The 26,938-nt window shown below is 42.4% G+C and overlaps 3 protein-coding genes across 3 annotated transcripts; all 3 read right to left on the reverse strand.

The window, feature by feature from the left end:
- Positions 1–259: 259 nt before the first annotated feature.
- LOC127610562 (neuronal acetylcholine receptor subunit alpha-9-II) lies at positions 260–4,956 on the reverse strand. The gene is made up of 5 exons (XM_052080838.1): positions 4,707–4,956; positions 3,426–3,580; positions 2,882–3,062; positions 2,348–2,699; positions 260–2,142 (listed from the first exon to the last, which is right to left on the reverse strand). Exons 1-5 carry the CDS (start codon positions 4,800–4,802, stop codon positions 1,355–1,357), a joined length of 1,572 nt encoding a protein of 523 aa, XP_051936798.1. The 5' UTR covers positions 4,803–4,956; the 3' UTR covers positions 260–1,354.
- Positions 4,957–6,712: 1,756 nt separating this feature from the next.
- On the reverse strand, positions 6,713–14,430 carry LOC127611049 (ubiquitin-conjugating enzyme E2 K). The gene is made up of 7 exons (XM_052081382.1): positions 14,031–14,430; positions 13,365–13,458; positions 10,625–10,683; positions 10,440–10,522; positions 9,234–9,333; positions 7,866–7,994; positions 6,713–7,789 (listed from the first exon to the last, which is right to left on the reverse strand). Exons 1-7 carry the CDS (start codon positions 14,091–14,093, stop codon positions 7,715–7,717), a joined length of 603 nt encoding a protein of 200 aa, XP_051937342.1. The 5' UTR covers positions 14,094–14,430; the 3' UTR covers positions 6,713–7,714.
- A 3,413-nt stretch (positions 14,431–17,843) lies between these two features.
- On the reverse strand, positions 17,844–26,751 carry klb (klotho beta). The gene is made up of 6 exons (XM_052079971.1): positions 26,014–26,751; positions 22,973–23,486; positions 22,079–22,347; positions 21,744–22,000; positions 19,473–20,392; positions 17,844–18,427 (listed from the first exon to the last, which is right to left on the reverse strand). Exons 1-6 carry the CDS (start codon positions 26,749–26,751, stop codon positions 18,021–18,023), a joined length of 3,105 nt encoding a protein of 1,034 aa, XP_051935931.1. The 3' UTR covers positions 17,844–18,020.
- Positions 26,752–26,938: the final 187 nt, after the last annotated feature.

The raw sequence follows: 26,938 nt of genomic DNA on the forward strand, positions 1-26,938 counted from the left end.
AAACTTTTTGGCTCGGGGGCCACATTGATTTCTAAATTTGACAGGTGGGCCAGGTCAATACAAGATACGTTACATATAAAAAACTATATGTTGACAGTCCATACCAAACATCATCAGAACAAACGCATTAAAGTGTTACCATACTTTTTTAAATGAGAACAGTGAAACAACTATGGTATATGTCCTGTATGAATGTCCAAGTATGTTAACAACATACAGTACATACAATCAACAAAGTGCAACAATATATATGACAAAATCTAACAAAGTTAGTTACTATTTGCTACAAAATGAGACGGGTAAAAGACCTGGTGGCTTTCTTTCCACTCACTCACTGTCTCGATTTTGACCTCCCCTCGATCACCACACAAGACAGCGTTGCTCAGCTGATGTCGTGCAACGAACTTTTGAACCCAGCCACGGGACGCTTCGAAGTCTTAGCACTGTGGAACTCGATTGCTCTCTTCTTAGTGGTCCAGTTTGCGGAATGTTTTTCGCACGATAACAGTCAAACCATTCCAGGAAACGTTTATTATTTACTTGACTGTCTGTCGAGCCGCAAGCAATTCACTCTGGGCATGGAAACAGCCAGAATCGGACTGAGCGAGAATTGCTCCTCGTTTTTCAAAGTCTTGTAGATTTGAGTCTTTAATCCTCCAAGCGTCTCCTGAATGTTTCATACTTTGTAACCCTCTTCGTTTAATCAGATACACTTCACTTTCTCTTCCGCGGCCAAACTGTTCCTCTTCGTTTGGATGCCATGATCTACAGGACATAAAAATGTTCGCTATTTCAGTAAAACTCACCGCAATAAAGAGTCACTTGCATGTCACTGTTTTGGATCCAATAAAAATAGCAGCATGGACACACTTATTCCGTCGTATCGAACGGGATTTGCTTGACTTGGCGCTTCTGCGGGCTTCCGTATCGTCTCCCCCTCCCTCCCTATGCCCTGCAACTTCAAGTAACTGTGCTACCTGGCGTTGAAATGCCTGTCATTACAAGTCCAAATGAAATGAATGCAGTCGTTGACATTGAACCTTAATTGTGTACCAACCTTCGACGGGCCGGATTAAAAAGACCAACAGGCCAGATTCGGCCCGCAGGCCGTAGTTTGCCCACATCTGCGCTAGATTCTTGGTTAGTGAATAAAAGTTGTCGCGTTAGAGTATCACGGATCTCAAGGCACCACTATATAAGCAATAACAAAACATTTTGGGGTGGCTAACATTTAATCAGATTTTTGCTTTTCGTGATAGGGTTGAGACCCGGTCCCGCCCGGAAATAATGGCGCTTCACTGTCCGGTTCTTATTTAAAGAGCTCAGCAGTATAAAACCAGATCGACTGTATTGGTCACTGGGCCTTCCCAATGACAAGGATGCTCATAAGAAAGACCATGATGAAGAAGATCCACATGAAGAACCTGTCCATCACTTTAGCAATTTTTTTCCACTCAGCCCCCTTGGCGCATGTGGCCCTCTGCTCTCTGAAACAATTTGCAATGTATTCAACATTGCGCACCAATTTAGGGTCCGCACCAGGGATGCCGTTAACATTCTGACAGAACACACAGGGACCAAATGTTCCCGTAGGGCCTTGGACTGGTGTTTTTTTGTCTTCGGGGCAACAGGGTGGATTTTTGTCTCTGGGGCAACGTGGAACCTTCTGCTCATCTTTACAATCATCCCCTGTTGCAATCTTCCCATTAGAGCATTGATACTTCCCAAGCGGAAAAGTAGAGTAGAGGCTCCTCTCTGCCCTGGTGATGTGGTGCTGAGTTTTCATTTTAGGATGTTCTTGTGGTTTTGGAGTCTGGGGCTTGGGGTTCTTTTGACCCTGTCGCTTTTCTCGACTATTGTGACATCCCGCTTGGCCGTTTGCTCCAATATGGGAGGTGAGGTACCGACGACTGACATCATTCTGAGCCAAGTGAGCGGATGAAGAGAACGGGGATGAGGAGGAGGTGCAGTTCTCACCCACTTCATACACACAGAAGATCTTGGACATGTAATCAATGATGAGGACTTTCGCCCAATGGGGTACTGGTTTGGCCTCGGGACCACAGAAGTGGATATTCATGATGAAGATGGTGAGAGCTGTGGAGGCTGTGACCATCGTCATGGTGGCGATATAGTACTTGCCTGAGTAACAGACACACACACATGTAATTTTGCACAGCCTTCTACTTGGTGACGTAAAATTAAAATTAAAAGCTATTTTCTGTGTCCCAGTATCAGTCAAGGTACTCTATCAATGAACGAATGAACAAATCTTGACTTGAACTCTATCGCTTACTGTTGAAATCATTTTCTTAAAACGCAAAACCCAAAGTGAGGCGTCTCTTACCTATAAGAGGCACACTCTCTGAGGGAGGCATGCTCTCGGCCACCATGAGCTGGAACACGGTGAGAGCCAGAAGAACCGTCACCCCCAGAGAAACCTTCTCCCCAGAGTCTGCAGGCAGGTAGAATCCAAGAGGAGCCAAGAAAGAGATAAGGAAGCATGGGAGGAGGAGGTTGAAAATGTAGAAGGAAGAGCGGCGCTGTAGCAGCACCGTGTAGGTGATGTCAGGGTACGGGTCGGAACAACAGCCGTACATGATGACGTTCTTGGTGGCCGGCATGCCGTGGCACTCCCACTCCACATTTTCTACAAAGTCGGATAGGTCGCCGCTGTCCATGCCCATGAAGATGTCCACCTGCAATGTGGGGCAGGGATGAAGTGGTGAAATTTCAACGATATATGCTCAGGTTCACTTGACATGTTCATTGTTGCTCATTGTTTTCTCTTGAACCAGCTGTGATGGTTCCGTTTTGTTGCACTTTGTGGTACAGTGACAAGAAAGCTATTCTATTCTATTTTATTCTATTCTGTTCATACCTGGTTTCCATTGTAGGTCCAGGATCCGAAGGTCAGATTACATTCCTGGCTGTCGAAGGGAAAGTAAGAGACGTCTACCACACAGGAGCTCTTGGTGATGGCGGGAGCGTCCCAGGTGATCTCTCCATTGTAGCGTAACTTGACGTTGGTGTCCATGGGTCCGGACAAGGCGTCATCAGCCCTGGACGAGCAGAGAAAGAGTAGCAAAACAGCTTGAGAGCATCTCGTCCCCCATTGTCACCTCCTTCTCTTCTTCTGCAAAACTTAATACTGTTATGAGGTTAACATTCTATTTTGTTGGAGACACCAATGATTGTACTGGAAGTGAAAACTGTCGGAATTCGGAGATCTGACTTCTCGGCTCATTGATTCAACCTCTGATGTATCGAATACATAGAATATTAGTACAGGTCTATACACATGCGATTAAATTGTTGAAATGACATGTAACATAGCCATATGACAGAAAGCACATTGTTTGGCAAAACAAAAAACTTTATAATCGCACAGCAGTCACCAAAGAGTGAGTAACATCTGGGCATACTTGTTATAGAGGACAAGATCAGGTCTCCAAACAAGGTTGCTGGGGATGTGGATGATCTCCAATCCGTCATAGTCTTCCTTATTCCACTTCAGGTAAGCATCGTGCCACCTCTGTCTTATCCACAGATAGGCAATCAACACCTGGTTCCTCTCATCCTGAAAGCACGACCAGCGGACAAACACACTTTGGCTATCAGTCTTCTCTATGTGTGTATTTATAGCTATAGCACCACTTTACTGTTTTCACTCCTTCACACACACACACACACACACACACACACACACACAAATACACACAACAAACAAGTAGTTGTTGAGTGCAAATTGAAACTGCCGTGGACCTGAATGGGAACCTGAGAACCAGCTCAGTAACAGTAGGCATGGCCTGGTACTTTAAGAGCCAAGCTTTTCATTTAACGACATTAAGCCTCTGGGCTCTATGATAGCCATTTGGCTTCCTTTTATGGAGCCATTTCAGCCGTGTTAATGTAAGTGTAGTAAAAATCCCTAAGCGTGGTAAGTTTTTAATCTCCAATTTATGCTCTTTAAAGTCCCTGTAAGGTGACATTCAGTACTTCTACACTTGACACATCACAATGAACACTTTTGTTAAACTTCCAAATTTGAATGATGAAAAAAAATCATAAATCAGAAAAAAATTCAGCTTCATCGTGTAAAATCAAGCCATTTTCCTGCTTTCAAGTACAGTGTGAAACCACAACGCTGCTGAAAAATGGGCACTATTTGTCTAGCATCTTTCTTCTGCCCACACACACAGCCTAACATTTTTAGCCACAAAATTATGTGTTCAAAGCCTCCAGAAGCTAGAAAATATCCTACGAGGTCATTGCAGGGCTTTTTATACACAAAAGAGGTGCTGGCCACCAACTCTCTCAGGTACTAACAGGTGTAGCCCTATTAATAATAACTCAGTAACTTGCAATTGTGCCAGGCAACCATTGATACGAACCAAGGTGCCGAAGTTCTAAAGTGTGGGCAACTCATTCTTGATGCTGAAGTGTGTCTCTGGGCTTTTTTTCAGCCATGCCCCAAAAATCAGGTAGGTGAAATGGTGACAAACATGTAGAACGCATTTAACAGCAAATCTATGAACTCACTTTACAGTGTCTTTAAATATAGCAACAAGGTATGGTTTTCATCAATTCTGGCTCTAGGTGACTAATTAAATAAAATATAGCTCCTTTTTTTCATTAGGTTATTAAAATCTAGGTTTTATGTGGACGATGCAATGATTATAGAGTTTGAAGGAAGCAGGGCTCACCATATCTTTGATCTGCGAGAGTGTGATTTGTAAAGTCACGTTCAGAGCTCTGTCTGTGTCCTCCACGGGCCGCAGGGCACTGGTATAGTTTTCCATCAAATCATGGAGTAGCTTCTGGGCATAGTGACCTTGAGCTGAATGAGCCACTGCGGAAACAAAGTTCACCTTTAACGTCTTGAGTTTTGGATAGACCAGACCCCAACACACTTCTTGCTAAGAATTTGTTCAAACTTGTTTTAGGTGGCAGTACATTGCACCCTGCTCTGAGGTGCAGGATTTCAAATATTTTTATAACGAATCAACAATTAGCAAAAACAAAATGTCAAATAAAATTATCTTACCCGAAGGGAGCAGCATGGCCAGGCAAAGTATTTGGATCATCTTGTCCAGGTGCGATGAGGGAGAAAAATTAAAAAAATACACTAAACAAATAACCTGTGGCACATGATACCTCAAATGACAATGTCCTAATATTGGTCCATGGGCCCACCTGAGGACCTTAAGTGGGATCAGAGGTGGCGCGGTGCTCTGCAGGGGGTGGACACTGATAATGACACTGGAGCGGCTATCACGTAACTCAGCAGCATGAGGAGAAACAGGATGCTCACCAGTCACCGCCTCGCCACGCACGGCTGATTCAGCTGGCGGGCATCTTCATGCCACAATGTTGAAAACATAGAAGCTTAGGACAAGTGAGCACTGATCAAGTTGTACAGCCATTTTTAAAAACAGATTAATGTAAGGCAACTATGAGGACAATGAAACCAGCCACGCATTGGCCAATTGCTGTTTGGTGGTCATAGGCCAAGACCCTGTAACCTTATAAATTGGGTTACCTTAATTAGCTATGTGAGGGGGCATAGGATATCGCAGTGCAGTCTGACAAAACTGCATACATTACAACACATACACTGATAACTACAAATGCATGCTCTTAATGAATTTTAATTATTATAAACCTACTATGTCCATCCATCCATTTTCTGACCCACTTTATCCTCACAAGGGTCGCGGGGCATGGTGGAGCCTATCCCAGCTGTCTTCGGGCAGTAGGCAGGGGATACCCTGAACCGGTTGCCATCCAATCGCAGGGCACACAGAGACGAACAACCATCCACGCTCACAGTCGCACCTAGTGACAATTTAGAGTGTTCAATCAGCCTACCATGCATGTTTTTAGAATAAAAGAGGGAACCAGAGTACCCGGAAAAAACCCATGCAGGCATGGAGAGAACATGCAAACTCCACACAGGAAGCCTGGACCCGGGATCGAACCCGCAACCTCTGCACCGTGAGGTCGACGCGCTAACCACTGTATCTTGTTCTTTTTGAGGCACTATGTTTAATGTAGTTCATAGACTTATTAACCGCATGTGTACCTTTGTGTCTGGTGAGTAGATATTGGTACTAGTAGTGACGGAGAGGCTTTTGTCTCATGGGAAGCGTTGAAAGCTGGGTCATATTCATTTTTCTTTAGTCATATGGGCTGTTTTATTGCCAATAAGTGGTTCGCAGTCTTGTGCCGCTGCGGTCTTGAAATATAGCGCTCATTTCCAGGGTTTGTTGGAGACAATCTAAGAGGCACAACATGCAAGCTGGTGTACCATCTGTTACCCTGTTCATTACCTTCCCGTGAATGTGAGGTGATCTGTATTTCATGATAAATGATTATAACCCTGCCTGAAGTACTAAAAACAAGTTTGTACCCAAGTCTAACAATGGTAGGAGTAAACACGCGTCTATACAGTATCACTGTATGAGATACACTCATAAATCTTCATACGTGTAGCATTTCCTCGACTAGACAGATATGCAAGTCCATCTTTGTGATATTTCTATTTCAATAGCCGATTTTGGCTTCTACCTCCACCGCCCTCCCTTTTTGTTTTGTTTTTTTAGTTCAAATAGCCACCTAATAAGACTAATTTTGGCAGTCACTCAAGTCTTGTAGTGTTGGGTTTGTGTTGTAGTAGGAAATACAACTAGACACACAAAAAGACATAGTATTAATTTACACAGACTTTATCTTTATTTACAGATGAATCTTATGACATACAGTATCTGCTGGCATTGTCAGGGTAACGCAATACTTAAACGTTTTCTTTTATTTTGGAGGTTGCAATTAATGTGTTTATTCGAGGTTTTTTAAAAACAAGAATCCAAATATATTCCTGTGGAAGGTCAAAACCAAATAATACACGTTTTTTTTATTTTAAATGTTGTGAGAAGAGACGGGTGGTTTTATTCAAGTAATGAACCGGTGGGGAGGATGTCAGACTGCTGAAGAGAGCAAACAAAATAAGAGCATTGTACACTGTAAATGTATTTTGGTTGGAATGACATTAACCTGGTTCTCAACTTGTATTGAGACAGCGTCACATGAATGTGACGAAAACCGGGGGTGCTTTGAACTGATGTGGAGTCTAAAAGAAGGAATAAGCCTTCATTGTGTGTGTCCCAGAATTATTTCGATGTGTCCCGCCTTCTTGGCCTAAACAATGAAATTGGATTTGTGGAATTTATTTACACTAGGCTACACTCACAAATGCCATTAGTGGCGTATCATGATGGATATGGGTTGTCGTTGTCTACATTTAAAAATGACATTTGCTTTGGGACTCCAGGCAAGTCTGAATGGTGTGACTCTCGCTTACAAAAAGCATTTACAAAACTGAACGTGAATGCCTGCATAGGTGACGAATGCCTGTCGTAGAGGGTCAGAGATGTGGCGGCCGGGTCACGGGGCGGGGACTAAAGTGGTCAGCCTTCTGATTGTAGCGCTGACCGGAATGTTGAATGACCTTCCGAGTGGGACAACAATCTGAACTTGCCAAGCAACTGATTGGAGTGTGTGGCACACCAGAGAAGGGGAAGTGCGGGCGGGGCAGAGTCCACTGTGAAACAGAAGGTGTGATGCGGAAATAGATGCTGAGAGATGGCGGGAATACGAGGGTGTGTGAGGGAGGGGGTGGGTGGCATGAGGATGATGTAAAAGCTGTCGTCAAGATTCAGTTACTGATTAGTAGCTCCGTCGCCGACTCCACGTCCCAGGATTTTGATGACAAGGCCACTATTACTGCATTCTGGAGAAGAAATGCACATGGGAAATCGGACAGAATATGGCTTGGTATGTGAAAAATGTGACAGAGTGATGCTCACTTTTTCAAAGCCCATGGCACAAAGTTCGTCTATTTTGCGTGTGTACTCTGGACTGGAGACTGGAGCGCCAGCGTAGACATGAGACCAGAGCCTCGCCGTCTGTTTGAACATCTCTGGGTTCTGCTTGTACTGTGGAACAAACGAGCATTTGAATGAAGGGGATCAAGCGTCGCACCAGCAAAATATTCTGTTGTCAAAAGACAAGACAAGAATCCAATTTGAAGTAATTAAATGCAGATGTAATGCATTTAAAAGTGAAACAATTAAACTGAGGAAACATAATTTCTAGAGATCAAAGCGCTGATTTAAAGTCACAACAGTGAAATTTAGACATTAAAAAAATCTGGACATTGATTAGCCGCAAGACTCCCAGAAATTTGGTATTTCCTAAGAAAGTTGTCTCACAGATGGATTGAAAAAAACAACAACATTGCCTTAAACACCAGAAAACTTTTTACACCCCACAAAACAAGGCCGAGCATGACTAATTACACACGAGACTCCCAGATAAGTCATTGATCACTGCGTCCAGTCTGCACATGCGCCGTCTTTACATAACTGCATTCTCATGTTAGTCATTTACACACTAGAAAACGACAGTGTCCTACCAGAGCTTAGCTGAAATGGGAGACCTCGTTTTAAACTACTTAGAACTTGTTTGTGAGTGATCGTCAGGTAGTATGGTTCAGAAGTGTGGCGTGAAAGGCCACAAATGAACTTTTTCAAAACCAGGTAAAAGTATAATTTGAATCAAACCTTCCATTATTGTGCTGTGATTAAGTAAAGACAGTTCACTCATCCCTTTGTTCGCAAGAGATTGTTGAATGTCGAGGTACTCTGTTGTTGCATATAATTGACTTATTTTTACACATGAACAGCTTCACAACATTCATACAAAGACATTCCGTCGAAAAACTGGTACAAATGACCTATTTATTATATGTGGAGAATGACTATAGACCCCTCCATGAGCGGTTACCCTAACGTGGTGGAGTCTTGAGTGTCCCTATGGTCCTAGAAGCCAAGTTGGCAAACAGAAAGGCTTAGTGACCACTCATGAGGGACTCCCACCCTCTGAAGCCAGGCACTTCAAAGGGTCTTCAACCATCCATCCATCCATCCATCCATCCATCCATCCATCCATCCATCTTCTAGGCTTGGTTGAAGACCAAAGCAGCCTAACTCAATCTCAATCAGTGATTGGATAAAATAGTCTCATAAACAAACGGAACTATTCTTTGCTAACTTTGAGAACCAAATTTCATCCAATCCAATATTTTGCTCCATGTCATTCCCTTAAAAGTACTGACAGTACCAAACATACATAAAAGGGCCAACAAATTGTGGAAACATGCATAGTGGCTTGACCTGATTGGCTACCACTGCATCCTGTGGATCATCTGGCTCTGCAGCTGCCAGTAAAGCTTGTAGTGACAAGAGGACTGTCCTCAGCGTCATGGCCGCAGCCCTGAAAGATACAAACACAGCTCATCACACATGATGCCCACATTTACGAAGAGTCCATGTCCAATGAAAAGCCTGAATCTTAAGATTTTGTTCATGTGTGGGACTGCATGTACGTGGGTACTATCCAAATGTGTCGGGATAATGGATTGACGGGGGGGGGGGCTTCAAAAAGTTGGAGATGCTTTTTTCCCCCCTTTGGACAGCAATCTTAATAAGGCTGGTCATTGTTTTTTTTCTCCCAAAACTAACGATTTATCTGATGAAATTCAACGATCAATTTGAAACATTATTTTGATTGTGGTCAATTATATATTGTAAGAAAATAATGAAATGTGAACACATTCTTGTACATTTATGCTTGCGGTGCTCTTCCCTCATAAGAAAATGGTGAAATGGAAAGTATAGCTACATTCAAAACGTAAGCAGGTTTCAAACCTTAAAAAAAACACATTCAAGCAGTCTCATAATGAATTAACATAACATATATAACAATTAGCGTATTTTCCATAATATATAAGCAGCTATTGATTTTCGCTTTACACCCTGGCGTTTTAATGTGGCACGGTTTATGAATTTTTCTCACGAGTTCCAACCCGACATTATATTTATCCGTTGCCTCGTGTGACAAAAAGAAAGACTGATGCTACTGTGTAACGAGCTACGTTCAGCATTATATGGGAGCGAGGGGCACCTACCAGCGTTACTATTCAACTCAACTGTATTTATAGAGCACTTTCAGACAGCCATCGCTGCATATTCATGTGTGTGTATATATATATGTATACACACACACACACACACACACACACACACACACACATACATATATATACATATATAATCTTTTTGAGTGACCTGTCTCTGCAAACATACCGTGTTATATAACAACATTGGGACTCGCGGCGCTGAAGCCAAAATGGCCAATGTATGTACAGATGCATTTTTATGGCTAAATGTAGCTGTTGTGGCTTTTAATTGGGTAGATATAGTTAACTTTTAGAAAATGCCAGGCGTTGATAAACATGCTCTGCTGTCCGCCTATGGCTGACTAGTCATAGGCGCATGCCTAGTATGGGCAATGTACGACACTTAAAAAAACAGACTCACCACTGGTCTTTGAGAATGTCCAAACATATTGCACCTGTGACTGAACTGATGTTGGGATGCCAGATCTTTGTGATGAACCGTACCTGCGTGATCGACAGAAAGACAAATTGACTGCTACAAATCATTTGTACATCTGGCAACTATTCCAACAGCATCTGTAACATAACAATTAAACGCCAATCTACCTTGGGTGGATTGAAAGGATATGTCTCTGGAATTTTAATTTCTAGCTGGTATCGACCCCCTGAAATAAAGGAACAAAGATCATTCACAAATAAAAATGACATTCTCATTCATCGAGAGAGAGAGGTCAGGCAGCAAGTGGCTGTTATCGTCTCCAAATTGTAAGTGCAGGTTCATCTGTCTGTCACTCTTGATTTATCCATAGGAATTTATGATGATGCTGCAATGGAATTCCACTGAGAAAATTCCTACTGAACAAGGCAAATGGTTAACCTGACAAATGACAACACTCAAAAGGAGCAACAATATGCTCACATCCAGAAACTTACACTCAGACTAATCGGCTAAGTTCCTGATGTCACGCCAGTTAAAAGCCCGTAATCTTAGTTTATACTAAAAAACCTGTCCTAACATTCGAGGTCCAGCGACATCAGATTTTCTTGTAGTCAATGCTACTAAGGATATGACAGTTCAGTGAATATCATCTTTTTCAGTTGCCAACTTGCTCTGCACACTTTCACAGTTGCACAGGACCCTCCCTGGCACTCCTTCATCCAATAACATGCAAATTCCTGACTGGCCTTGCAGACAGCTGGCACTTGTAAATGACACCAATTCATGTTGATCAACGTCAGGGTCTCTACTGGTCGACTTGATAAAGTAGTAGTATGTAGCGGTCTTCTCAAAATACACAATGTTTTTGTCATTCATGGCGTTCGCGTTGTCGGACTACCAGATAAATATCGTTCTGTGTCTTGTGGCGGGACATCACACAACAAGCCTGTTACTTGACCCCACCCAATCAGTGCATGCTTCCGTCAAAATTCATTGGCACAGGTCCGTCAGCGAAGTGGAACAAGCAGTTGTCAAATTCATGTCAACAGAAGCATTAAGTTCATGTGTTGTTTTTTTATGTTCAGGCCAGACCCAGGAAAAATAAAAAATAAAAAAAGACGGATTTATAAAGTTTCACATGTATTATTCTGTATTTTATGATAAAACAAGGTTGGAACGTCGGAGGTGTATGCTGTTAATTATGAGGAAAAAAAATCAGGATAGCCTAAATTTTAAATCAGCAAGTCAGGATTTTTAAAGACAGGGGATGTGATTGGCCAGAAAATTGTAAACCACAACAGCCCTTGAAATAAATTATTAAATGTTACCACGTACACCCTTGCAATGTGCTTGAGTATTCCTGGTTGGGAAACCCTGGTCAACCTGATAAAGGCTTGAGCAAAACGAGTTGTTTATTCCAATGTTCATAATTAAGTGTTTGTTGATCGACCACTGCTGCCTTCATTTTGTCATCCAACATCTTTTCATTTTTACAGGAGTGCGATGTAGCATGTCCTTCAACTAACCAAATTCCTTTTTCTTTCGTCCTGGATTATATTTAAGAACAAACTTGCAAATTGAGCAAGTAACCTTGCTTCCTGTATCATTTTTTGGTAACAATATTCCACACAACAAAGGCAGCGTTGCTAGTTTGCTGCGTCAGCCACCTGTTGATTTCAGCAGGGAGCCCATGTTAATCCTGAAGCATGCAATGCGCAATCAATCATTTTCAAGCTATAATCATCACTGCGCAGTGGTAAAGTTGAATACTCTGATCATTGAACAGAACCTAGACTTTCTTTTTTATATACTTCAGCTGACTCTGTCAGCCTCCCCCAACGCGGCTATAACTACATACAAAGTTTACCAGGATAGTGTGAACGTTCGAGTGCATGAATGACATATCCATTGTGAGCGCTTTGAGTGTCCAGAAAAGCGCCATATAAATCTGATGTATTATTACATTACGTTACAATACAGGTTGATGTCTGCACATTCCATTGTATTTTGTTTTATTTGGCTTACACACACTACGGTGCTACACTAAAACAGTGTGGTAGTTTTTTGAGGGGCTGCAACAGATTAATGGTATTTCAATAGGGACAACTAATTTGACATACAAGTAAATTAAACTACGAGCATGGCCACAGAATGTAGTAAACAAGAAAATCAAGGTGCTGCTGTATTAAAAATGTATTTAAAGTGTCTTCCAGATATTATCTAATTTGAGTAAAATTGCTATGGATACAGGGTCAGGAACTATAGTGTCAAACCAAATTTAGCCGGACATAATATCAACGCTGATCCAAACATCACACTGTGTATGCAGAATGAGAAAGGGTCATTTCGAAACAACACATATTGTCAACAGTTAAAGCTTGGCAGACACTCGTCTGGATATAGTATTGTAGAAATCAGGTTGGTTTTAGTAAACAGAGAGGAATGAAGTTAATGGCTGGAATAGAAGAAAGACTGCTGTTTGCAACCAAGTCTCCGGAGGCTTTGCACCTTGTGGCATCAGGTTGTATGTTGTCAAAACGGAACCATTTTTCAGACCGTGATAATACAATCCAAGCATTTCCACAAGAATTTATTACACCTGTTCCACCTAAAAATGCTGTGCGCCTATGAATACCTATTATGACTTTGGCCCACTTACTCCACTCAAGTTGAATACGGATTCATGTACATGTGCAACTAAGTATGATTGTTTTGCGGCTTTTTTTGTTTGACTTTTCTAGGCCTTGTTGTTCAGACATGGTGGGAATAGTAATAGTCGGGGTGTTTTATTGATCATACAGGGCAACTTTGAAGTGAAGTGATATTTTGCACGGCCTGCTGAAGAATAAAATTAATGGCTGGCTGCAATGGAAGCAGTCTCAGAGGAAGTCTCCAGAGGCCTCTCACCTTCATACGGTGTGTCAGGTGGCCCTGCTATCTCCCCTTTAAGTTCTGTGAAGTTCTCGTCCACCAGATCCACCTTAATCTGGTTTTTGCTCGTCTGAAACGGTGAAGAAGCAAAGAAGCAGTGAGCAAGACAGACAGGCTTGAAAGCGTTAATTGAGCGTGCTGTCAAAACACAAACCTGCCTATGCAGCATAAAAATGAAACCCCACACCACGAACAACATCTATTTCAACTGTTGCCTCCCAACTTGTTGGGAACCCTGAGCACGTTTGGCGTACAGAGAAACATACGATTTAATATAAACCGTGACTGAATCGATGACACAATACTTTAACGAACTATCTTTGATGGCTAATTGAGCTAGCAGTTACCATACGGCGACAGTGCGCTAGTTCAGACACGCCATGTAAAATTGGGTTTAATTTGGCTCTTGAGACGCGCTTGGTTGGGTGATACGGCTGCATGCGAGTCGCCAAGCTGTCCACGTGAGCTCAATAGCGGCGGCGAAGAGCTACTTTGGTGAAACTGAAAAGCGGCTCGCAAGTTAGCTCTGCTAGCTAACCGGCGGTTAGCTGACAGCTGAGCCAGGGACGCGTCAGTGGCGTTCTTCCTATCATAGCCGGCCAGGACAAAGAAAATCCGGTAGAATCAAACGCTTCGACTGACCTCTTCGCTTTTGAGCACCTCCTTGAATTCCCGTTTTATCCTCTGGACTGCGATGTTAGCCATGGTTTTCCACCCGGTCTCCCAGTGCGGTTTGGGGCCTCCTCGCCGCTGTCTGTCCGGGCCTGACGAAGGAACGTTAACTTGCTTGTCGTGCCCACAGGAACACACAGCTTTGTAGGAAACAACCTCCAAAGTAACCGCTGCTTCGTTGTGCTCCTGGAGCGCACCGGGCTGACGGTCTTTTTGTCGGCGTGGCGTTTAATTCGTTCAACCGTATCTCTCTATGTGTGTGTGCTACCATCAATCGGGTAAGACTTGCAAGGTTGAAAGCACCGAAAACATTTTAATGGCAAACTGCATCAAGTCTGTCTGAGAGCGAGCAACGTGACGCACACTGGCATTCTCAACGTCGCCTGCCATTGGTTAATTACTGCGTGACGTATTATTGTTTAGTGTAGCAATAATAATCATAACAATGATAACAATCCATATCCATATGCCATATGACATATTAAACTGCTTCTTTACATCTGCTCATCAAGGCTGTCACTAATCTAAAATCCAGGGGGGAAAAACATATATTATTATATTAAACATGTACAAAATACAGAAGCAAAGATTTCATAAAAAGTGCACCATTCATGGTTGAGATGGCTGAACGAAATCATATAGTTCTGTATTACTTATTTGATTAACCTATACCGTAAAAGAAAAATGATGGAACCTAAATTATCCTCCACTTCTGGAATGACCCATATACTGTAGTTAGTATATGCTGAAATATTGAGATACACAGGTCTCCCGAAAGCGCATTTAATTATTCTGCCTGTCACTATCGCCCATGTCACTGGCACATAGAGATGAGCAAAGACATATGCTTCATCATGAATAAATAAATATTCATTTTCGTCCCAATCAAGTGAAATCGGGCAATTTCCTGCAGCAAGCCTGGTAAGATCTTTTGTGACACACTAATAATACTACGGTACCGTGATAAGGAATCACAGCCATAGAACACAGCCAAGTATCAATTTGCTCACTCATTTTCTTAATCAGTTCTCGCCCTTTTTAGTCAGACATAGAACTATGATTATCTCGTATGAATGGCAACAGGAATAGCATTGGATTGTGCCTGCATGTCATTGGCGATAAATAGAAAAAAAAATACTTCATTTGAAGTACGTCAGTAAATAAAAATCTTCCTGAAAAAAAAAAATTACACACTAACATGCTACTGGACAATGGAACAGTAAAACACTGTTTTACTAAAAAAAACTGTTTTTTTTAAACTATAAAACTGTAAACCTATTTGTTTTAAAATATACTGTATATTTTAGTATTAGTAGTATTAGAACATTACAAACACCCTCTATCAAAGGTACCACATCGCTACTAAAACCACCACAATAACATATTGACAAAATAACACGACACTAACAGTGTATAAGAAGAAAAAAAGGCTTTCATTGTTTACTTTTTGAGGGGGAGACTTTTTGATACTTTGATTACTGTAGTTTGTGGTGGTGTACACAAACACCCCACCTCACCTGTCTGAGCTCCTCTGTTCCTACACCCTTGCCCGTTGCCTCAGGTCTGCAAACCAGACATTATTAAGGGTACCGAGAATGAAGTGGAGGCACGGGGATGGATCGTTTTCTGTTGCTAGTCCCTCTCCTTGGAATGACCTCCTGCTGTACGTTAAGCGAGCCCCCCTTGCTGCCATCATTAAAATTTGAAACTAATTTTTAGTCTTTGGCTTTGTCTCAGCATGAGACTTGATTTTTAGCTTTACTGTTGTTGTGCTTTCTACTATCTTTGTTTATTAATCTATTGTTTTATTGTTTGTTGTTGTATGAATGACGTTTGTTCCATGCTGGTCCCTCTCTCTGGAATGACCTCCCACTGAACATTCGGCAAGCCTCCTCACTGCCCATTAAAGCCTTTAAAGCCCTCCTCAAAACTCACTTGTATTCTTTGGCGTTCGACTCAGCACGACTTAGACTTGATCTTGATTTTACTGCTTGGTGCTTTCTAGCGCCTTTATTACCAATTCGTCTTACTGTTTATTGTGTATGTTAAATCGCTCCATGTACAGCACTTTGTATACAGCGATGGCTGTTTGAAAGTGCTCTATAAATACTGTTGACTTGACTTGACTTGACTTGTATAGCACTTTGTTTAAAGCGGTGGTTGTTTTACAGTGCTCTATAAGTACAGCTGATTTGAGTATTATTCAGTTTATTCCAATTAATCAGTTGTTAATTTCATAAAGTACATGAGATGAAACCTTTTCTGAAGCAGGGAACATTTTACGACAAAATGTTTGAAATATTAGTAGCTAGGAATTCTCCACTTTTTGTTGGAATAAAATGTATTTACTTTTTTGTTGTTGTTATTAAAGCAGCACTTAGTTTTCGATATTCCTCCTTAAACCCAGTTCCTATCTAACACCCAAGGTCTTTCTCTACATTGTAATTCCAACAAAACGCGATTCATTTCATTTTTCAACCCTTAGGGGAATAAAAAAGAGCTACCGGTACTTGTATTATGTCCACACGGGAGCGACATTGTTACATCTCCAAGACGACAGTCATACCAGTCAGATTGTCTTTTCACAAACATCCACGATTAATTTGTTATTTTGGGATATGAATAAAGCCCATGGGGCTCTCCTTTAACCAGCGAAGTTCACTTTAACCCTCGAAGATTTGATTACTCCAAGTTCATGGTAGCCATCTTGGTCTTCGAATGTTATGTTATAATCATACTGTGAAAAAAGGTTACAGAAATAACATTTAATATTACCCAATTCACAAATTAACATCAATTAATGGTGCAAATGTTTTGCTCTCCCGAGTCTTCAAATGTACCTTGGTGCTGTAGCTCAAGAACCGTAATATATCCAGACATGCACTTGGTAAATATCCACAATTCCACACTTTTTTATATTCAACATGAGTTCCGATTTATACAGGGGGGAAAAAATCAATTTTGAGGTAGACATCTTGGATCTTAGAGCCCCCATTCTGGAATTTTGAATGGCCAGCAGTATTTTTTTAAAGAGTGGAAATTGAGGAGTTTAGCTGCTTCTCTATTAGAACAATTATTGCTATAATTGTAATTATTGTCTGTGCCGGTAACGGACGAGTCTTGAACGCAAACAACAAGACAATGGCTTCTTTGTATTTTTTGTTTGTTAAAAAATAAGGTTTACGAAAAGGGTTCTCTTTAGTTTGTCTGGTCAAAAAAACAGTATCGCTTCTTGGCTTGAGCTGGTCTCATCTGTCTCCGTCTGGCTCACTCCTAATCTCCACACCGTCCTCATTCGCCAATCACGTGACATCACAACAAACAGTTCCGCCAAAGAAATACAGTACTCTAACATGCATGAAATAATAATGACAATTATTCCTACTCATTTATGAAATATGCCAATTGAAGATATGAATAATACATGGCATATGAAACACACAAAAACCGACCAACATCAAATTGGCACCTACAGTCTGCGTGTACACTAGTGCCAGGTTTTGCAACTGTTTTGGGTCCAGAGACCCCTTATAGGGCAGTAATTTTTCCAAGGACGTCATCATAATCCTAACATGAATTAAATACAACTAACACCATGTGTAGTCACCCCTAAGTGGCATTAGAATTAAACCGTTGCCTATTTTTGTGGGGGTGGGTGGTGGGGACCAAAGACATATTTAGTTGGGATGATAATTCCCATTTTTCAAAGCAGAAGTTTAACAAGAGAAGAAAGTTCTACAGTCATGCAAATCTTTAAAATACTACTTTTTTCTTGAACTATTGTGCCTTTCATTGTGGAAATATGCCTTTATTCTCTCAGAAAATTGGACAATATCAGGATCCGCCGGCATATATGCGATTTGCTATTTTTTTTTTTGCAGACCCCGAAGGACCCATTTTAAAGCCCCTCCATCAATGTACGGTATAAGTATGCCCAGTGTTTAATGCTTGACAACAGGCCTACATGAGCAGACTACTGCCCCTCCCTCTTCTTCTCCTGCTCATAATATTCACTCTGCTCTTTCGACCCTTCATGTAATTTCTCCTGGTGATGACGGTGGAGAAGACCAGTGCAGTGAAGATGACAGCTGTGAGCATGAGGCAGCAGCCAAAGACCGTCAGCGCCTTGTTCTTGGACACCCACACGCAGAAGGAACACGCTGGTCTGACCTCACTGGAGCGACACGTGTGCAAGGTAGCGTCTTTGGGGAAACCGCTCCGAGTAATGATTTGTTTGTAGACGTCAATGGAGGCCTTTGCTTTCGACTGGTGGTGGGTTGAGCTGAAAAGACCATACTGAGGTATATGATCATCCTGTAACTTCCACACATAGAAGCCCCATAGGTTGACTCCATCCAACTGGCGTGCTGAAAAAAAACATGGAGCAAAACAGAAAAATTAATTAAATGTCAATTTATTCCTACATCTGGTTTGTCTTTTTGATGTAACTCTACTAGTGTCTGCTGGTGCAATGTAGGCGAGCAAATGGCCATGAAGGGCAAGGTATGAAAACGAATCTTTCTTTGTCTATTGTTTCTCTACCCTCCCACTTTTTATCATCTTTATGGTTCCTTGGGAGTTTATAGGAGGTGGCAATATAGCCATAAAATCTATATTGCTTGTCGAGCTTTGACTTGGTGTCAACACCATTCTAATCCACGCTGAAAGGAAATTACAAAAGAATGAAAATGAACATTACTTCTGGCAGAGGAAAACACATTTCATAAATCAGTGCTTCTCAAACATTTTACCACCACCAAGAACCACCTAAAATACTTCGCTCTTCACCTGAAAACAAGAAATAGTTTTTTTAACTCCTAAAATGTATATGCAGGGCTATTGTAAGCCACTGAAATATAATGCACAGTTTGAACATTAACATGACACCTAAAGATAGAAAATAAAATTATTGCATGTAGTAGTTAAATAAAAAGCACGGCTTTGCTGGAATGGACCATATAATGTAAATATATACAAAAACATAATTATGCATATTGGATGTATGTATGTTTCTCTATTAAGTTGAGACAATTTGGATGGCCTCCATAATTATTGAAAGATCTATGCTCATTTCCAATAGCCACTGTCTTTAGCGTTATGCTTAATATGATTGTATTTCATTAGAAGGCCTTGGATAACTGGCTTACCTTAACATTTTGGGGTTGAAATATGCAAAGTTTGGATGTGTCAGTGTTACAGTAACCTTGAACTGGAAGTGGCAAAAAGTTTGAAGCAAGCTCTCTTTAAAAAATTCACATATTGTACAATTACTAATATTACAGAGGAATACTTCAAAATGTGTGTTGTAATAATAATGTGTTTCATGAGCGTGGGAGGGAAAAACGTTTTTTTAATTTTTCTTAGCAGATATAAACAGGGGTTCACTGTACAGTAGGAAAAATAAAGGCTGACCTTTAAGAGCCTCCTGCAGGTAAGTTTTTAGATAGTGTTGTCTCATGGTATCCTCTATAGGAGCCTGGTCATCAACCCCACTTGCTGTGATAATGATAGGCCGAGCGCCTCCATATCGCTCAGTCACCCACATCAGGATCTTTCGCAGCCCCCAAGGCACTATAGCTTGGCCCATATTGGAGGAGGGCCAGGTGGGATCGGAGAGGATAAGACAGTCATGATTGCCAGGTTGGTTTTGCTGTCCAGTATTTGGAGAGACCAAGCGGGTGGTGAAATGATTTATCGCAATGAAACTCAATGCACCTTTGAGCTCCTCCCTTTCAGATTTGGTAAAAGTAGGAAGAGGAGAGCTGGGTTGGCCCATAAGTCGGGCTCTCTCTTTCAGGTAAGCCTTCATTTCAAGTGGGTAGTCTCCTTTGCCCTGCTTCTCCTCATCATCAGTACTCAACAACGGGTCCAGGAAACGAGCAAGTTCAAAAAGAAGGAATCGCTCTACCGCCGCTGCATGCGACTGTAGAAGGAAGGGGTTTGCAGGTTCAGCCCAGTCAGCGTGAAGCGCCAGGGACACCATAGCTCCCTGCTGACGAGAGGACATGCGCTCATGGAGTCGCCAGGCTTTTGCGTGAGCCAATAGGAGGTTATGGGCAGCCCGATGTTGCTCATTCGCATCGGAATAAATGTCTGTCAGTCTGTTAGGCTCATTCACCGTGATCCAGTAACGGACCAAGGAGCCTAGCTCTTGGTAGCATAGTGATGCATATTCCTGAAAGGCCTCCACTGTGCTGTAGTTGAGCCAACCTCCAGAGGCATGCAGGATGCCAGGCAAGCCCAGATGTGGAGCTTTGCGCGTCGGGTAGTAGAGGATAACAAGAGCCTCAAGGTCCAGTCTCTTCAGCTCGGTGAGGACACACCGGTAGTACCTTTTAAACATAAGAGCTGGTTTAGTTTTTATTTTCCATAAAAGAAAGTTATCGACAAAGAAAACCGTACTCGCAAAAAGTGAGCGATATTGAACTTTTGGGTGAAATTTCTGAATGAATCTAACATGCACTATAAACTTCACATCCACACTTAGGTATGTCCAACTGTGTAATTGTTTAGTGCTTTTTGAACAAATTAATCTGTTCACTAAGAAGGAGCTCAACGGTAACGTTCACAACAGGTACAGCAGAACCTCATCTTAACGGACTAGAAATAAACTGACTCCAGAATTAACAGACAGAAAATAGTGAGTTGTATCTTATTGGGCGTTTTTAGGCAATGAAAAATTTACTTCTATTTAACGGACAATCAACTTCAATCGGTGACCCCTCGTCTGATATGTCAAGGATCCACTATAAAAAAATCCCAAAGAAGTCCACTTCTATGCCTTTACTGTAACTCTTCCAGCCTTTCTGTGTCTCGATTGCAACCTGCTGATGATACTCTAAGCTCATTGGCCACTTCATTCTGAGAACATCCTGTTAAAAGCACTACACTGTTGATCAATTAAGTCTCGCCTCGGTCTCATGATGTCGAAAATGGGCATGAACAGCATATGGCTGTTCCTTGTTAGTAATAAGTTCTGCAAAAAGTGCTGAAACAGTTAACAGTTGGACATGTTCATTTCAAATCTATTAGAGACAGTCAAATTAAAGTTCACCATTGGTCATACTGAGGTTTTGTTCATTTTGAAATTTCACCCCAAAGCCTGATATTACTAACATTTGCTGAACAAACTACAAGGTATGATGCAAGAAGGCCATCATTAGATTCATTTCTGGCAATGTTATAATGTCAACATAAAGTGTCTTCATTGGTATCATTTACAGGCTGCCTGAAAATTAACTCCCTTTAGTCCTAATAAACTTTGATACACCCCCTCACCCCCCCCCCCACACACACCCTCTCCTCTTTGATTAATGTCTTTTAAATATTATTATATATATTTTTTTCTTTGATTAATTTTAGAAACCTATTTTTTTCTTCACTATACTTTTAAGTGTCTTTTTAAAGTATTCTGCTAATGGAATTAAATAATTTCAATGCAAGTTATTTTATTTATTTTTTAGTAATTTTAGTCAGTTATGTTTGTTTTCTGTGCTTTGCTTCTGAATTTCATTAGCTGTTGTGTATGTCAATGCTTTGTGGAAAGCACATTGAGTTGCTTTGTGTATGAAAATGTGCTGTATACTGGAAAAAAACAGCCTTGCCTTGTCTGCCTATTTTAACACTAGAAAAGGCATTTGTGACCCATGTACAGTATTGTAGTTTCCTTTTCTGCATTTTTACCTTAGTGCCTCCACATTCACACTAGAAAGGTCTCCATGTGGTAATATCAGAAACCAGTTTAGAGCAAAGCGGTAGTGCGTCGCCCCAGTAGATGCAAACAGTTTAAGATGATTCCGGATGGCCAGATAGTCTGTGCACTGGGAACGCTTAGCGTGAAGCTTTACTCCTGGGATTGCATGCAATGATCCATCGCCTGTCCAGTTCCAACTGTACACATTGGGATCTGTGAATTGAGGGGAGAAGGGGTGAAAGCGAACCTAACAAGGGAGAGAGAGGAAAAAAATGGATGAGATTGGTTGCATATGCTTCAGTCCATTTTGTCTGAATGCAGTTACCTGCAAGGTGGAGTCAGCAATACCCCATTGAAAATCACAGGGGAAATGACCTTTAACCTCGCTGGAGGGTTCCACTCGGGGGAAGCCATTGTCAGCAATAACCTGTCTGTAATACTGTGCACTGGTTTTGGGAGTCCTGGTTCGATTAGGATGAGTGAAGTCAACATAGAAAAGGCCCCGGCGGACTGAGTAATTGTAGTTCCATTCAAAGCCGTCTACCAGTGACCATGCAGTGTAGCCTAGCAACCGAATCCCATCCAACCGGACAGCTGGAACACAAAACACAGCACTCACAAGATGAAGTTACATATGTGCTCATCAAAGTAAGGTGTCACAACTATGCCCTGGGGCCATTTGCAGGGGCATTCGAAATAACCTGAGCTGCTAGTTGTTTTGATTTAAAAAAAAAAAGCGAAGGGGAGTAGTTGGAGAAATGTGGATGTTGTGAGGTTGCGACCAGCCCCGTCCCTACTCAATGAGGTGCCTAACTCAGACGAACAGCTCATCAGCAAGCAATGTAGCAGCTTGAAACGATCAATTGAATCTGTTATGTTGCAGTACAGAGAGGTCTAAAACAGACTGGCTCTATCGGAACCAGAGTTTCCTACACGTTGGACCATGTTTACTGTACGTCCGTAAACACTGCCGACTGCCACATGTCAACGTCTTTTGTGTCACATAAAATGACGTGGTGGGCCGGATCTGGCCCCTGGGCCTTGAGTTTGACATCCGTGTCCTCGGGGGAATATGCCAATCACCAATCCAGCAAAATTAAGTAAATCAGTGCCTATCCTGCCCAACTAATCAATGCACCCCAAGTAAGAACATTTCATTTAATCACACTTCAATGAATAAGGATAATCCAGCTTCAACAATATATGCTTCACTACTTACCTTGTAATACGTTGTTGATAAATCTTTTCATCAAGTAAATCGCCACTGTGTCTTCTCTTCCCACACTAGCTTCAGAGAACCATCCACCCTCAGCCACAAGAATTTGCAAGTCCCCATACTCCATCTTAATCCAGCCCAGGATGCGCCTCAGATCTGGAGACACAGCCTGGCCAAAGTGGGGCAGGTTGCGTCCCAAACGGAGGTTGTTTGGCCCAAAGGACAGAGAAAAGAAGTCTGCTGTTTTCTTCACCCACAGCTTCTCCTCGTTAGAGAACACAGGCAGGAGGCCATCGTGCTTGATTTTCAAAGAAGATGGATAATCTCCATCACCTAAAATGGGATTGGCAAACCAGCCAAGAACAGCTTCCATCGACTGCTGACAAAGATGGACATCGGTGGCTGTGGGTTGGCCTTTTTGCGGTTCTACCCAGTGGGAACCCAAAACAATGGACACTTTACCCTTCTGCGCTGGGCGGTAGTGGATATCATAGGTGTGCCAGGCATTGGCATGTGCCTGGAAATCACAGAAAAACATCTCAATATTCTACAATCGTGTTCAGCAATGGGAAGTAATCAAGTACAAATACAGTGGTGCCTTGGGATACGAGTTAAAGCCATTGACTACATTCAAAACACGGCAGGCCTGTTCTTTTGAGTGTCATGGAAATGAACGAATGAGGATGTATGGTAAATGGCTGTAGCCGTGTATGTAGAGTCATGGTGTCAGTTATCAATCATATTCAATTAGCGAACGATTTTTACCATAGAAGTGCAGTTGTGTAACATAAACTAGTTGTACTTTGCAAAAGGCAAAATGCGCTTTTGCATTAAACTTTCAGGGACAGCAGTTACTACAGTGGACAGCTTATCGTGTTTTCAGGTTACAGCAGGGGTGGGCAAACTTTTTGGCTCGGGGGCCGCATTGACTTTTAAAATTTGACAGAAGGGCCAGGTCAGCACGAGCTATGGTACACTAAAAAAACTGCATTTGTTGACAGTCCATATCAAACACAACAAAAGCATGAAAGTACTGTATTAATCGGACCGGCTTCTCTGCAGCACTGGAGCGCCGCAGGGGACTGTTCTGGCTCCATTCCTGTTCATCCTCTACACCTCGGACTTCAGACACGACACTCCAAACTGCCACCTTCAGAAGTTCTCCGATGACTCTGCGATTGTTGGCCTCATTACAGAAGGGGACGATCGGGAGTACAGGGGACTGACAAAGGACTTTGTGGACTGGTGCCAGCAGAATCTCCTCCAGATCAACCCTAGGAAAACTAAGGAGTTGGTTGTGGATTTCTGCAGGAAAAAGTCCTCACCAGCACCGATGAACATCCAGGGTATGGACATAGAAAGGGTGACCTCCTACAAGTACCTTGGTGTTCTTCTGAACGACAAACTGGACTGGTCTACAAACACGGACGCCCTGATTAGGAAAGGATAGAGCCGACTCTTCCTACTCAGGAAACTGAGGTCTTTTGGGGTTCAGGGGTCACTCCTTAAGACGTTCTATAACTCGGTGGTGGCCTCGGCCATCCATTATGGCATTGTCTGCTGGTCAGGCAGCATCTCAGCCCGGGACAGAAAGAGACTGGAGCGACTGGTCAGGAAGGCCAGTTCTGTCCTGGGTTGCTCCCTTGACACTCTGGAGGAGGTGGGCAACAGAAGGATGCTAACTAAGCTAAAAGCTATGATGGCCAGTCCCTCCCACCCCCTCCAGCCCGCCCTGACAGCACTTGGTAGCTCCTTCAGCCAGAGACTGTTACACCCGCGCTGCAAGAAGGAGAGATACCGACGCTCATTCCTACCAACTGCTGTCAGGCTGATGAATAAAAAATAACAATCATAATAATAATAATAATTAAATGATGTGAAGGAAAAATTGTAAATAGTACTGCAATTTATCCATTTGTGTTCATATTGTATTTAATTGAAAGATGTTTGTTGTTTTTTTTTCTCTTTCTCCTTTCTTCTTTCTACATACATTCTTGCTGCTGGAGGCTGTAAATTTCCCCAGTGTGGGACGAATAAAGGATATCTTATCTTATCTTAATATACTTTTTTAAAAAAATGATAACAGTGTTGTTGATGACCTATTTTAGCCTGTGCATTGCTGCAAATGGGTTGTGATCAGTAGAAGTAGAGCGATACAGAGGTCCTAGGTGGTTGAAAAGACCCCCCCAAACCCCATGTTCTGCAACTTCAAGTCAATGCGCCACCTGGCGGTGAAAGGCCTGTCATTACAAGTCCAATTGAAATGAATGCAATCATTCACATCGAACCTTAATTGTGGACCAACCTTCGGCGGGCCGCATTAAAAAGACCAACGGGCCGTATTTGGCCCGCGGGTCGTAGTTTGCACACAAGGTACTTGAAAGGGTGAAGAGTGAAATGATCACAAATTTGGGACAATCGCTGTGTTTTTTACAGTCTTTCCTCATGGCTTATATGTGAATCTGCAGTACTAGCTCATATTGAAAATGTCACCTCAAAATAGCGAATAATCACTGATACACTGAATCTGCAAAATGATAACTGTGATATAGCGAGGAACGACTGTATTTTTATGATTATATTTTCATATATTTTAGAAAATACTGTATAAGTGTTTTTCATTGTTGAATGCATGTGTGTGCAGGTTGTTTGTGATTGTCAGAGAAGGTGGGGGGTGCTGTTCACGCTACGGTGCAATTCAAGCACGGACCACCACTGGTGATGACCTGAGTCACGGATGTGGTAATCATATATTCGACCTAACAGGTACGCGATAATGATCTTTTTCTCATATGTGCGTCAACACACACCAGCTGTGCAGCGCACTAAACGGCAAAAACATGAGTGACTGCTCCATGACTTCCTGTCACACAATGTACGAACGTGGTGGACTTTAGACCCGCACGTCTCATAAAATGTCCAGATTATTGAGAAAAGAAAATAGCAAACAAATTAGAATACATATCAACAGATTGGTGTTTTTACCGAGAACAAAAGATGAAAATAGTTCATTTGCATCCAAGCACACATGCTGACGGACTTACCCTGATCAAGTTGTGGGCCACAACAAGAGAGGCAGCAAGCCCCCCTGTTTCCCCAGGAGCATGCACCCCCATGCCATAGCCCTGCACAGCCACCAGATAGGGGTTATGCATTGTTAGCCAGTATCTAACGCGGTCCCCAAATGTGCGGAAGCAAAAGGCTGCGTAGTCCCCAAACAATCTGATAAGTGTGTCGTTTTTCCATCCTCCATACGTCTCCTGCAGGACCAGCGGCAGATCCCAATGATGGATGGTAACGATGGGTTCAATTTGCTTTTCCACCAGCCTATTTATGAGGCGGTTGTAGTGCTCCACAGCAGGTTCAATGGGAGGACTTTTAGCGTTCCCATCTGGGAACAGTCGGGGCCAGGAGAGGGAGAAAGAGTAGGATTTCACCCCCAGATACTCAAGCGCCTGAACATCGTCTTCCCAGTGAGTATAGCTGTCGCTGGCCACATTGTCCATCTTGGATTGGGTGAAATGGTCCCAGATGGATGCACCCTTTCCATCCTGATCCCAGGATCCTTCAGTCTGGAAGGCGGATGTCCCAGACCCCCAGAGGAATCCTGGTGGAAAAGTATCATGAAGAAGGGATTGTTCTAGACTGATAGGAATCGGCTTGGGCTTCTGCCACATCAGCCTGCCATCGCCAATAGAGCCAGCCACTCGGTGCCAACTGTTCAACAACCACAAGCAGAGTAAGAGGCACTGAATCATGGGATGGAGTGAATAGTCCAGCATGCTGATTCCTGATGGAGTCTGACTTGTTCCAGAAATAGGCATGAAGGGTTAGGTAGTCTCAGTGGGAAATATTGTTCTTTCGGAGAACAATACATCCATGTTAGTGGAGAATAGAGAAATGACCACAATCCAGAGAGAAGAATATGTGAAGCGGCATGATCCTTGTAAACCTGGTAAGACTTCCCTA

Source organism: Hippocampus zosterae, chromosome 1, assembly GCF_025434085.1.
Source record: "Hippocampus zosterae strain Florida chromosome 1, ASM2543408v3, whole genome shotgun sequence".
Classification (NCBI taxonomy): Eukaryota; Metazoa; Chordata; class Actinopteri; order Syngnathiformes; family Syngnathidae; genus Hippocampus; species Hippocampus zosterae.